Source organism: Nelumbo nucifera, chromosome 1, assembly GCF_055504915.1.
Source record: "Nelumbo nucifera cultivar China Antique chromosome 1, China Antique-T2T, whole genome shotgun sequence".
Classification (NCBI taxonomy): Eukaryota; Viridiplantae; Streptophyta; class Magnoliopsida; order Proteales; family Nelumbonaceae; genus Nelumbo; species Nelumbo nucifera.
The window spans coordinates 200583770-200596874 of record NC_142649.1 but is presented as its reverse complement, the minus strand read 5'-3'; the positions used below and the strand labels follow the sequence as shown (position 1 = coordinate 200596874).

Sequence of the window (13105 nt, the reverse complement as noted above, 5' to 3'; positions counted from 1 at the left end):
ATCCCTATGAAAGCATGAAGTTCACATTCTCACTCACGGATGTTCTCTGATCATTCAAACGCAGTCTTGTTGCCAATGCTAGCACTTTCATGAAATGCCTCCAGGTTTCTGAAAAATCCATCCAAATCGTAAGATAGAAAACACAACTATGCGTTTCGTCTCCTTCACTTCCTCCTCTTTCTGTAACTTCGTATCCCGCCATTTTAGTTCTCTACCAAAGCTTCGGCAGCTCCGAAGAATCCCCTCTAGGTATCGCAGCAGAGCTATCTTACAAGCTCAACAAGTTCTGACTGACTATCTCCACTCCACCAGATCATTATCCTTCGACCACGCAGAGAACATTAGCAAGAACTCATTGTTTTCCCTCTCTGAACTCATCTCCAAAGTCGAATTCTCGCCTTCTAACTTTTTCAGAAACTTTCAGAGGTTCCTCAGGTACCACCCCATCAACGAGATTGAGTTTTTCTTCGAAAGCATCGGCGTCCCTCCTTCGGAGATCAACGGTTTCTTGCCTTCCCATGAATTCTTCTTGTCGGAGGAAGGGAACATTTTGAAGATCGCTGGTGCGCTTTCGGTATGTGGATTCCCTTGGAACAAGCTAGGAACGCTATATAAGGAGGAAATTTCCATTTTCTCTAGGAGCCCCGAAGCTCTAACTGCTCAGCTCCGTGAATTCAGAGCAGTTGGCTTTGATAGTATTGCAGTGTCCGGTATATGTTTGGCTTTTCCTTTTGTGTTGAGTGGAAATGATGAACTGAGCGGTGAGATTGATGCCTTGTTTGATGATTTGAAAAGGGTTTTTCTTGATTTCGGTCTGGCAAGTTCTGTGGAGTGGAGTACCGATGCTTGGTATGAAATTTGCAAGAAAATTAGGGTTTTTTATGATATTGGATGCGAGAGGGGGAAAATGGGAGAATTGTTTGGCAGGAGAAAGAACATTTTTCTTGAACACACGGAAGGGGTTTTGGTCCAAAAAGTAGATTATTTCTGTAGATTTAGTGTGAGAAGGGAGGATGTGGGTTTATTGCTACTCCAGTATCCGGAGATTTTACACTATGATTTAGAGAGCCCGGTGATATCAGCATTGGATTTTCTGAAACATATTGGGTTGAGCAGTGAGAAACTGAATTCTATTGCAGAGCAGTACCCTTATGTTTTGGGTAAGAACAGGTTGGCTAATGTACCTCATTTGATGAGAGCAGTGAATCTTCACCAATGGTTCTTCAATAAGATAATGAATGGGGATCATCACTTGTTAATTAATTTTGTTGCCAGTGATCCTGATGAAGACTTGGAGAAAGAATTTAAAGATAGCTTGGCCAGATTCCTAACACCAAAAGCCCAAAATCTGACAATTGGTAAGTTGAATTTCTTGCTTGGTATTGGGTTTGGGGAGAATCTCACTACAATAAAAGCCTTATCACGCATACATGGCTCAAGGGCTGAGCTACAGGAGCGATTTGATTGCCTTCTGCGCTTAGGAGTTGAATTCACCAAGCTGTGTAAGATGGTTAACAGATGGCCAAAGATCCTCAACCAGAATCCAGATGTGATTGAGCAAAAGGTGAATTTCCTCTGCAATGATATAGGGAGCTCTCTGCAGACCCTCAATGCTTTTCCTGGTTATCTATGCTTTGATTTAGAAAACAGGATCAAACCCAGATTTAGAATCCATATGTGGCTAAAGCAGATGGGCCTAGTTACAAAAAACTATTCTATCGCAAGCATCATTGCCGATTCTGAGAAGAAGTTCATAGCTCGCCTTTTCAACATTCACCCTGCTGCCCCAAAACAATGGTTGGAGTGTTTCTCATGTAAAAACCTTGGAAATAGTCAACAAGAGACAACCACAACATAATACCTACCCAGCTTGTAGGATTAATTAACGGTTAACTGCAGAAAACATTGTCAGAAAAAACCAGTTTTGGATCATTTATCTGATATAGCTTGCCCAGATCCTGGCACATTGTATAGGATCTAGGTTATGATCATTCAGGATCATCACTGGAGGCTAACTGGATGGAAACAGTGGCATGATGCCTGTCTGTCATGATTTCTCATCATAATTACTCAATCACCTCCGGTTGCAGTCATGAACCATTTTGGAGGTATGGTATTTGTACCATTATCCTATTGAATCTGTCACAATGAAATACTATAAAATCTCTGACACCAACACACCATTGGAGTCCTGATGAAATTTTGTGTCATAATAATATTTTGCTTACACTCCTGGTCCATTTGTAACCACATACATCTATGACCAACACAATTATGAGTAAACTACTATTTTGATTGTAATGCTTTGATTCAAGAATTCTATCCTTGTAAATCTGTTCAATTGTAAACATATATATGTCCTTTTATTTTAAACATTCATTAGCCTTTGTTCTGTTAGATAGAAGTTTGTGAAAATTTTAATGGGTCTTATTGGAGAGATAAAAGCACCTGAGCATTGTGATACCGATAGTTCATGTTTTAAAAGTTGGGGAGGACTTAAACCACTTCATTGTCTCCCTTTGTATTGAGAGGATTGAATTTCAGAAGGGTGTCTGAAATGAATAAAGCTGTATTTGGTAAACAGGTTTGGAGGTTGATTACAGAAAATGAAGCTTGGTGGGTTCGGGTCATTAGACAGAAATATTTTAAAGGCAATTCAATTTTTACACTCACAAAGACTTCATCGGGTTCTGTTTTGTGGAAGCAAATTATTCAAGTTCTAGATAAACTCAAAACAAGCCTATTTTGGTAAATTAAAATGGAGAACAGATTTTCCTTCAAACAGACCCATGGGTATCCACTTTACATGGAGTAGTTCCTGTAATGCAAGGTATGCATCAACAGAATTCAATGATCCAAAAGGTAAAGGACCTGTTGCTGCCTCATGGTGAGTGGAATAGACTGTTGTTGTCTGAATATTTTGAACAGGAAACTGTTAAGCATATTTTGCAGGTAAGGCTAAATCAAGGTTTAGCAAAAGACAGACTTCTGTGGAAGGGAAATACTACCTGTAAATATACAGTAAAGTCTCCTGCTGGTCATAGCGGAGACTTGGGATCGAAAACATATCGTTAAGTCTGCTAATAGGACTTTCATAAGTAGGTACCCATCCACTTCTAAACAAGTAGTAAATTGGAATGAAATATGGAAGACTACTATTATGTATATATGTCAAATGTTCATGTGGAAAGTCCTTTGAGGAGGGATTCCAACAAAAGACAAGTTAAGATTTTTGGAAGAAGAGGATAGACTTTGCCCTATGTGTAATCAGATGGCAGAGACTTTCGATCATTTATTTTTCACCTGCCACTTTGCAAAAGCAATTTAGTTGTCTTAACAGATGGTACTAACTCAGGGGAAATAGGGGATCGGCCCTTCTGCTTGATAGTGAATAAGTGGAAACAACTAAAATTAATGAGTTTAATGAAGAAGGATACAGCTAATGGGTTTGTTCCAGACAGCTTTTGGTTCATATGGGATGCGAGGAATGGAGTTCTGTATCATAATTAAAAACCACATCCAAAACAAGTGTTGCAACAATTTTATCAAGTAATTGGGAAAATTCCTTGCAAAAAGTTTCTCAAAGCTCACCAGAAACAACTCCTTTGAATAAAAGAAATCATGTTACTTCTGATGAGTTGCATCTGCACTTGAAAATTTTCATTGATGGCTCATATGAACCAGAGACAGGATATGCTGCAACAGGATTGATGATGTGAAATTCTAATAACAACAATGTTGTTTTTGCCACTGGCTATCAATGCTGTGCAAGGAGTAGTGGTGATACTGAATAGTGGGCAGTTGTACGAGCTCTGGAGTTTGCTCGGGATAGGAATTGTAAGAAGCTTGTTGTGTTTTCTGATGCTGAAGCTGTTGTCATGGAGATCAACCAACCTCAATTAGAGTGTCAATGGTCTGAAAGGATCTTAAAAGAGCATGTTCTGAATTTACTTCTTTTTTTCGGTATGTGCCGTATAGTCCATGCAAATAGGAAAGTAATAATATGGCACATCAACTTGCTTTTTCTGCTTGTAAAAAGAAGAAAGACATATATTTTGATTTCTCTGGGCAGGGTATACCTGTACAAAGGTTAAGTCTATTAATGAAAGGTTGATCTGTGCTTCTTCCAAAAGAAAAATATTTTTCCCATGTTTCAAAGATTCTGCTTCATTGATTCCCTCATTATCTTGTTAATATTACCAATTCTCTGGTAGCCTTTTGAGTAATCCCAAGAACTGTAACTAGTCCAACTAATCTCTGAATGTTCATCTAAATCCTTCAAATCATGCTCATAGAGGCTTCCAAGTAAGTTCTGTTTTAGTGGATAACATGAAATTGATTCAGTAGGGAAAAGAACAGGAACATCTTGAGAAGCCTTTACCTGAGAGAAAAACACCAATATTCTCCCTAGTCCACAGGTTGTCACCTCTTTTGAAAATCCAAAACACCAAATTCTTCAAGTCACCTTATATGTTGAATGTCATATAACAACATAAACATAGCCTTAAACCTTAAGCAGAAAGAGGGCTTCCTATTTGAGTAACCATGTCCAACCAAATCCAACATCTAGGTCCACCAAGTTCTTTGGCAATTTTGCATGGACAAAGACACAAGAATCAGTATCGCATCTGTGTCCAGGACCCTGACTTGTCATGAAAAAACAAGGGCTTACAGACACATCTATAGATGAATACAAGCTATTAAAATACTCCACATTTTGACAAGTTTTTAACATTATCAACCTATAAAAAAGGTTTTTATTTTTCTTTTTGTAAACAACAAAATGGGTTTTTAAAAGATTACCTTTGTTACTTGATAACATTTTGTAGAAAAATGGCATTTGATGTGTACACTAATTGTTCATTTATGTCAAATAAGCAAGGAGAGGAAGAAAAATGTCATGTGGAAGTGTCCCCTCAAGAATCCAGGGAGTGTCAAAGTCCAACACATGTCTGACACAGACACTTCTTCCATTTAGGAAATTGCATGCAACACTGCTCTTCGGCTACACTTGTTTATTTAATTAGGTGACAAAGAATCTGCACATATAATTTTATCAAAAAAAATTATGCTAATAATAATGCTGAGGAAGATTTCTCCATTGTTTCTTTATGGGTAACCAGGGTTCAAATCTTGGAAACAGCATCCCTCTATGTGCAAGGGTAAGGCTGCATACATCTGTCCCTCCCCAGAACCTGCATTGGCAGGAGCCATGTGCACTGGACTTCCCTTTTAATATTACCATTTGATGTGTTTTTAACAGTGTTGTAAGACTTCAGACTGGATTGGGCAGTTGAACCAGTGGCCCAGTGACCCACTGGCCTTTCGGGGTCCCAGTTAAATGATTTTCATTTTTTGAATGGACTAACCATCCAGTTAACTGGTAAAACTGTGACCTAGTAAGGATTTCCATTTTTAAGTCCAGTCGAAGTCTTACAATATTGGTTTTCTGTTTTTGAATTTGTGTCATTCTTGCCATGATCTTAATGGTGAAGGTTTCACTGAAATTCTGATTGACTTACTTTGTTCTTTCTTTGGAATATCCATTAGTGCCACCTGTTGTAGAAGTCACCAGGAACATTGATCAAACATTAAGAAAATTAGTTACAGAAAAATGAAGAAATCAGGTCGCTATTTTATTTATTTGAGACCAGACAATCATTTGTTCATGTGTTGTATAAAATGAAACGAGTGCTAGATTTTTTTGTTAAGAATATATATATATATATATGTTCTTTTTTTGCATTCCTTTATCTTTTTTTCTTTTTTTTACTTTTCATTTACCCTTTATGGGTTATTTGGTTTTCCCATGTCTGATGAGTCATGTAAATTAATGTTTTATCTTCCAAAACAATGTTTTATCCGCTAATTGATTTCTGGCTTCCTTTCCTAGCAGTTTAGTTTGTTAGTGCTTGGATCTTGGAGAAGTCAATTTTAGCATAAATTTCAGTCTTTACAGAAAATTGCCAGAAAGTGGTGTAAGTATCCATCCTTGTGAACTATTTTAGTTTGTTAGTACTTGGATCTTAGGCTCCATTTGGTTTGCGGGAATAGGGGTCTGGAATCGGAATCAGAATAGGCTATTCCAATTCCAACTATTTGGTTGGGTGGAATCGGAATCCCATTCCCATTCCTTCTGGAATGGCATTCCCCTATTTGAGGGAATGGCCATTCCCTACCCCTCCCTTGGGAATGAAATCCCATTTCTGCTGATTTTAATTCTCATTCCTATTTGTCTGAACCAAACAGACTATGGAAATGGACCATTCCGATTCCAAAAGATTTTGACTGTGAACCAAACAGACCCTTAAAGAAGTCAATTTTAGCTTAAATTTGATGCAATCTGTACAGAAAATTGCCAAAAGTGGTATAATTATCCATCCCTTGTGAACTTCCCAGCAGTGGTCTTTTAAAAATACATGACGAAAGGATGGAAAGATGGGATTCTACACATGATTAGACTTGACAGGTCTGAAGTGGATAAAAGAATCTAATCATGGGAGAGGTTAGGAAGGTTCAGAGGAAATCTTCGTATAACAAGCTATCCTACTCCAAGAAAACTAGATTTCCTGTTGCTAGAGTTTGGTACACAGGAAGCCCACATAAAGTGGCTTCCCTGCTACACTGCAACACTGCAAAGTATTTAACTACGCGTATAAACGGTATTCAAAAATTTGACTTCAAATTTGAGATCCGAGTTAAACAAATCAAATTGGGATAATTCGAATCAGATGAATGGTCGAATTCGAATGTGATTTTAATACCGATTATTTAATCAAATCGAATTCGAATGTTAGGCGATTCGATTTGACAAATATTCAATTCGATTACAGGTATTTTTATAAATATGTTAATGAATATTCATTTTATAACTTTTGAAAGACAATGTTTTATAAAACCATGGTTGAATGACATACCGTGATGATTTTTTTATTAAACCGCCCTTTATAATATTATCTTAGTAATTAAAAATCGGTGAAAAGGCAATGTACAAAGAAGCTATCATTAACTTTTGAAAGAAAATTGATATTTTAATATTTTGAAGGGGAAGCCCGCCCATCTCTTTTGTCTTTACATTTTGATTTCATAACTTTTGAAAAAAAATATGGTATTTTAGTATTTTTAAGGGGAAATGTGCTCATCTCTTTTCTCTTTATTTTTTATTTGACTAGTAAGTGTGTATAATCTTTGTATGTGATAATTTTAAATGATGATAATAATAGTAATAATGTATCTAATATTCTCTATAAATTTTATGTATTTTTTTATTTTTTTGTTTTTATTATTAATCGAACGCGGATTGAAAATCCAATATGATTATATAAACACCATTCAAATATGTGATAATCGAATTGAGTTATGAAGTTTTAAGTATCATCAATAGGCTTACTTGTTTGGGTATATTCTTCTTTTTGTAACATTTAATCTTTCTGGTGTATCATTTTTTTTGTTCATTTATCAAAAAAAAATTGTAAGATTTACTAATATTTACTAATTCTCCTCTACATTATATTTAAAAATTTAGGTGATGAACTTTTATAGAGATATAAAACGAGTATTGTGTGATGTTAAATTTCATTTTAGGGCATGTTCGTTTCCTCTTAACTCATATCTCTTAAGCGGAATTTTTTAATTTTAAATGGTTGTTCATTTCCTTTTATCTCTTATCTCTTAAAGTGTAATCCTACAATTTTTTGTTTTCCAATGATACTTCCAAAAAGACAAACAAAAGCTCTCATATATGGGGTCAAAATGGATATTTGATAATTTTCAGAATTCAAAACAACATCATATGCATTCAGAGTTCAGAAGAAAGAACAATTCACCAATACCAATATACCTCAATGTAATTATTACATTTTTTAGATATCGGACTTCAGAGAAAACAAAGAGGCCCTTTTTTGGGGTTAATAGTAAATTAAAATATAATAATATCAACAATTTGTGAATTGTGTTTTTTGGCTGGATACATTCACCAATTCACACCCATGTCTATGATTATGATTAAAAAGAAATAGGGAACAATTATTATTTTACCCCACTCTATGGTAACATGGCATTCTCAAAATGTTTTCTCCTTGTTGGCTTTCAACAGCCAAAGTTTTTCCTAGTGAAGAGGGACAAATTAATATTAGTTGTGATGCAGCAAAAATTTCAAAAACTTTCAATTACCATACATGGTTGCCAAAAGCATTTACATTGTTTTTATGTGTCATTGTACTTTTGCAATTTGGTATATATTGTTTTCAAAACAAATTTTTGAAATTAAAAGCATAAATAATTGTGAAGTTACCCTATATTGCTTTACGAAATGTGATATGATAAATTCAATGTATCAATTTGTTATTGCTAACATTTATAATATAAAAATGTCACATGACCTATAGTTGTGCCAAGTTGCACTAGTTTACACCATGTGGGCATTTGGCATATATTTTGTCACATTTATGAACATCAAACTTTGCATATATTTTGCAATGTACCACAAATTTGCCACATGGTACACTTTTTCTATATCAGAAATTTGCCACATGGCATATATTAAGTAATCCAAAATGACTTCATGCTTTTTGTTGCATAAATATTTTTGTTTCAGGTGTCTTTGCTCTGAAAAGCACAAATTACCAAATGCCAAAACCTTTGTTTTTTTATCTTCAGGTGTCTAAGCTGGTTTCTTAATTATACATTATAACTCTGCTAATTAGATTAGCATACATATAAATTGAAAATATGGTAATGCTCTTCATTGATAATATTAAATTTGTTCTTAAAATAATCATCTTATCTCTTAAAAGACAATGCTGTTTTAAATTAATTAACTCTAATATTTTAAACACAACACAATAAACAAGTATTTAATAAAATAATTGCATGTCAAAAATTACGTTATAATAATTTTGTACTAACAAAAAAAGCTATATACCCCCCGAGTAACAGAAACCTCCAAATAAAGCATCAATTATATGTATGAGATGAGATGTATCAATGGACTTAATATACACACACTCTCTGAAACATAATAGGGTTTGCTTTTTTTCCTTTTTTTTATGAAATTTTGTTTTTTATTGCTTGTCATTTTTGGAAGCAACCAATGGAGACTTTTACGAAGAGCGCGCACACACACAAACTCCGTATTCTCTCTCCTTAGTAACTCACCATTCTCTCTCTCTCAGGTGGAGCCAAGTATATTGGTAGGGGGTCCTTGGCCCCCCTAAACTTTTTTGTTAAAACCATTATTCATATGGTTATTTAGTTGAGACTGGGTCAAAAACATAATAAAGTGGGTCCTTGCCCCCCTCCCCCCCAAAACTTGAACTAAATGTAATGACCTTACTTCTCAAACCATTTTTCCCCAAACCCTACTTCTATCCCTATCTCATTTTCTTGTTAAACTTGACCCTCCCAAAAGAAAATTCTTGGCTCTGCCACTGCTCTCTCTCTCATCTTTCTCATTAACTCCTACAATTACCTCTCCTCATTAATTATGTCATTAGCTCTCTATCCTCCAATGTTTTTTCGGAATTATAATTCTCAAAAAGTTATCTGAATTGATATTAAGGTCACTACAATCAAACAACCAAGCAACAAGTTATGGCCTCCAGACGTTTCAGTATATAACCAGAGACCCAATGACCTAGTTGAATTAGTCCATGAATTACACACTCTCGGTCAAATGGTTTTTGACCAAGTAAAGGCTTTTTAGGAGACAAAGATCTCAAAATATTTTTCCAAATCAATATAAAGATCAACCCAATTAAACAACCAAGTAAAAAGTTATGCCATCCAAAATTTTCAATGTGTGACCCGTGGTTGGACGAAATGGGTCAATGGATCAATTGCCCAGGTCGGATGATTTCTGACAAAGTCATGGTCTTTGGACATATAAAACTTGAAATTTTGCCCCAAAAGGATCTAAAAGATCACCCTAACCAAACAAACAAACAAAAAAGTTATTGCCCCCAAAAGATTCATTAATGGTTTTTAGGACGCATAAATCTTAAAATGTTACCTAGAATTAATATAAAGATAAGCCCAACCAAACAACTAAGCAAAAATTCATGGCCTCCAAAAGTTTTAATTGCTTCAGTCTCGACTTACACACTAAAACTTCTGAAGGCCATAACTTTTAGCTTGGTTGTCCAATTGAGGTGATATTTATATTGATTTTGGTCAACTTTTCGAGTTCTATGTGTCTCAAGTAGTCGATCCATTGACTAGTTCGACAAATCATTGGTTCACAGGTTACACAATGAAACTTCTTGGAGCTAAAACTTTTTGCAGTTATCCAACTATGGTGATCTTTTTATCAATTCGAGGTAAATTTCAAGATCTATGTGTCCTAAGGACCATTAACTTTGTCAAAAACCTATTTGACTCGGGTGGCTGATACAATGACTTGTTCAACCCTATCATCAAGTCACATGTTACACACTTTGCGTAATTGCTCGACTAAGTTGACCTAAATATCAATTTGGAGTAACTGTTTAAGATCTATGTTTCTTAAAAAAACATTGATTTGGTAAAAAAAAATCCAATTGTGGGAGTTAATCTATTGACCCATTCCCTGCTCACTAAATCTCAAGTTACATACTCAAACTTCTAGATAGGGGTGTAAATGGATTGAATTCGAATCGGATCAGGTAATATCCAAATTTGAATCCGATTAGAAAATCTGATATCCAAATTCGATTTGATGAAAATTAATATCTGAATTCGAATCTGATTAAATATTCGATTCGAATTTGATTAATTAATTATTTTAGATAATTAATAAATATATAAAATAAATATTTTAGTGATATAAAGTATGTAAATTATTTATATAACTTAATTATTATATATAAATTATATAAAATATTTTATATAAGAATTAAATAATCAGTCGAATTCGGATATTTATCGAATTGAATCGGGTCATATCTGAATTCAAATCCGATTAACTATCCAGTAAGAATGGGATATCCAAATTTAACCGATTAGATATTCGAATTATCTGAATTCAATTCAATTATATCAAATATTGAATTTGAAATCGAATTTTTGAATACCGTTGACATCCCTACTTCTAGAAGCCATAAATTGTCGCTTGATTGTCCGATTGGGATGATCTTAATATTGATTTGGGAAAATTTTGTGTGGTTTACGTGTCCCAACAACCTTTGACTTGTTCAAAAACTGTTTGACCTGATAGTTATTCTCTTTACTTATTTAACCTGATCATTTGATCACAGTTACACATTGAAACTTTCAGAAGGCACCAACTTTCATTGGGGTGTAATTAACGATAACTTTTTGAGAAAGAGATTAAAACAAGTGTTTTTTTTTCCTTTTTGGAATATTTGATTTTTTTTCATTCCATGTCATTTTTACAAACAACCAATATATACTCCAATTCCCATCTATTCTCTCCTCCAACCGTATCTTAAAAAAAAAAACTCCCATTTATAGTCTTGATTTATAAAAACTTCTAAATTATCTCCAACGCTTCTCTATTCTCTCTACTTTCTCATAGAAATAGGACCTTAGTAAGATTTGGTTTAGCAACTAACATGAGGGTCAACCAAACTAATTAATACAACTATCTATAGTTTTATATATTACGAGAGACATAGATCTTGAAAAGCTACTCCAAATCAACATAAAGATCACCCTAATAGGACAATCATGTGAAAAGTTATGGCCTCTAGAAGTTTTAGTATACAACCTAAGAATTGGTGATCGTGTTGAATGGATTGTTGAATCAACTGCCCAGGTCAAATGTTTTCTTGAGAAAGTCAACAATTCTTTGGATACATAAATCTTGAAAAGCTACTTCAAATCGATCTAAATTTCACTAAATGAGCCCACTAAGTGAAAAGTTATGGCCTCCAAAAGTTTCAGCGTGAAATCTGTGACCTAATGATCAGGTATAACATGTAAACAAATCAACTGCCGGGGTTAGATGATTTCTGACCAGTTTAATAGCTTTTGGGACACATAGATCTTGAAAAGTTATCTCAAATTGATGCAAAATTCACCAGAAATGAATCATTGTGAAAAGTTATGGCCTCTAGAAGTTTTAATGTGTAACCTATGATTTGATGACCAGGTAGAATAGGTCAACAAATCAACTGTTGGGTTAATAGTTTTGGGGTCACATAGATTTTGAAAAATTATCCCAAATTAATATAAAAATCACCCCAATTGGACAACTGAGCGAAAAGTTAAACAATTGAAAAGTTTTAGTGTATAACCCATGACCAGGTCGAGTGGATTAACATATCAATTATTGCCGTCAGATATTTTTAACCAAGTCAATGATTTTTGGGACACAGAGATCTCAAAATGTTTTCTTTAATTGATATAAAAGATAACTTTTATAGGTACTTTTTATATATGAAGTCATACTAAACCTTGGTTGCTTTGTTTTCTATGCAACACCTTGACAATTATGTGGCACCATATATAAGCCTTGTGATATTTCTTTAGTGCATGATTTCATGAGTCCACTTATAGTAATATCTAATGTATGGTGCAGAGTACAAAATGACTATTTTCAACCATTGAATCTAGTGTTCTAATGGGATTCATGCCGTTGGTATAAATTAGGAAAAGAAAAAAACCTATTCATTGGCACTTGTAAAATATGGGTCCTATTCAACAATACGCTGAAAATACATACAATTAAAAACATGTTTTTTTATTCTTTTTTTATTTTGAAAAGTGAAAATAAGATGATTTTGTTTCTAAAAAAAGTATTACATTTTTTAAATCACCAAAATTATATTTAAAAAAATGAAAAAGAACACAATAGAAACATATTTCTGTATTTTTTTCTGTTTAGAGAAACAATATGTATTAAAACCAGATGATTTCGAGACAAAATGTTTTTACTTCATCTCATCAGAAACACCTTAAGTGATGTTCGGCACCGGAGTGTTTCACAGGTGTGGTTCAATTCACAAGTGATTCGTTTTACCTATTTTTTTGAAAAACATATAAAAAAAAAACCAGGATGCAGGTTAACTGAGCGATTAAAGCGATTTGATCTATTGATGAAAAGTGTATGATATCTCAAAAAGTAGTCAATTTTTTCAAATTTCAACGTACCTTATCATCAAGACGA

General features: G+C 34.2%; 1 protein-coding gene across 2 annotated transcripts; it reads left to right on the top strand.

The window, feature by feature from the left end:
- The first annotated feature begins 23 nt into the window (after window positions 1–23).
- On the top strand, window positions 24–3305 carry SHOT1 (Mitochondrial transcription termination factor family protein). 2 transcript variants are annotated; one of them, XR_016080919.1, is made up of 2 exons: window positions 24–2108; window positions 2585–3305. XR_016080919.1 is itself a non-coding variant. In XM_010277074.3 (1 exon), the coding sequence occupies exon 1, from the start codon at window positions 149–151 to the stop codon at window positions 1856–1858; it is 1710 nt and encodes a 569-aa protein (XP_010275376.1). In that variant the 5' UTR covers window positions 24–148; the 3' UTR covers window positions 1859–2373. The 2 variants fall into 2 exon arrangements, 1 of the variants encoding a protein (XP_010275376.1); XM_010277074.3 differs by lacking the exon at window positions 2585–3305 and having other exon boundaries at window positions 24–2373.
- The last annotated feature ends 9800 nt before the right edge of the window (window positions 3306–13105 follow it).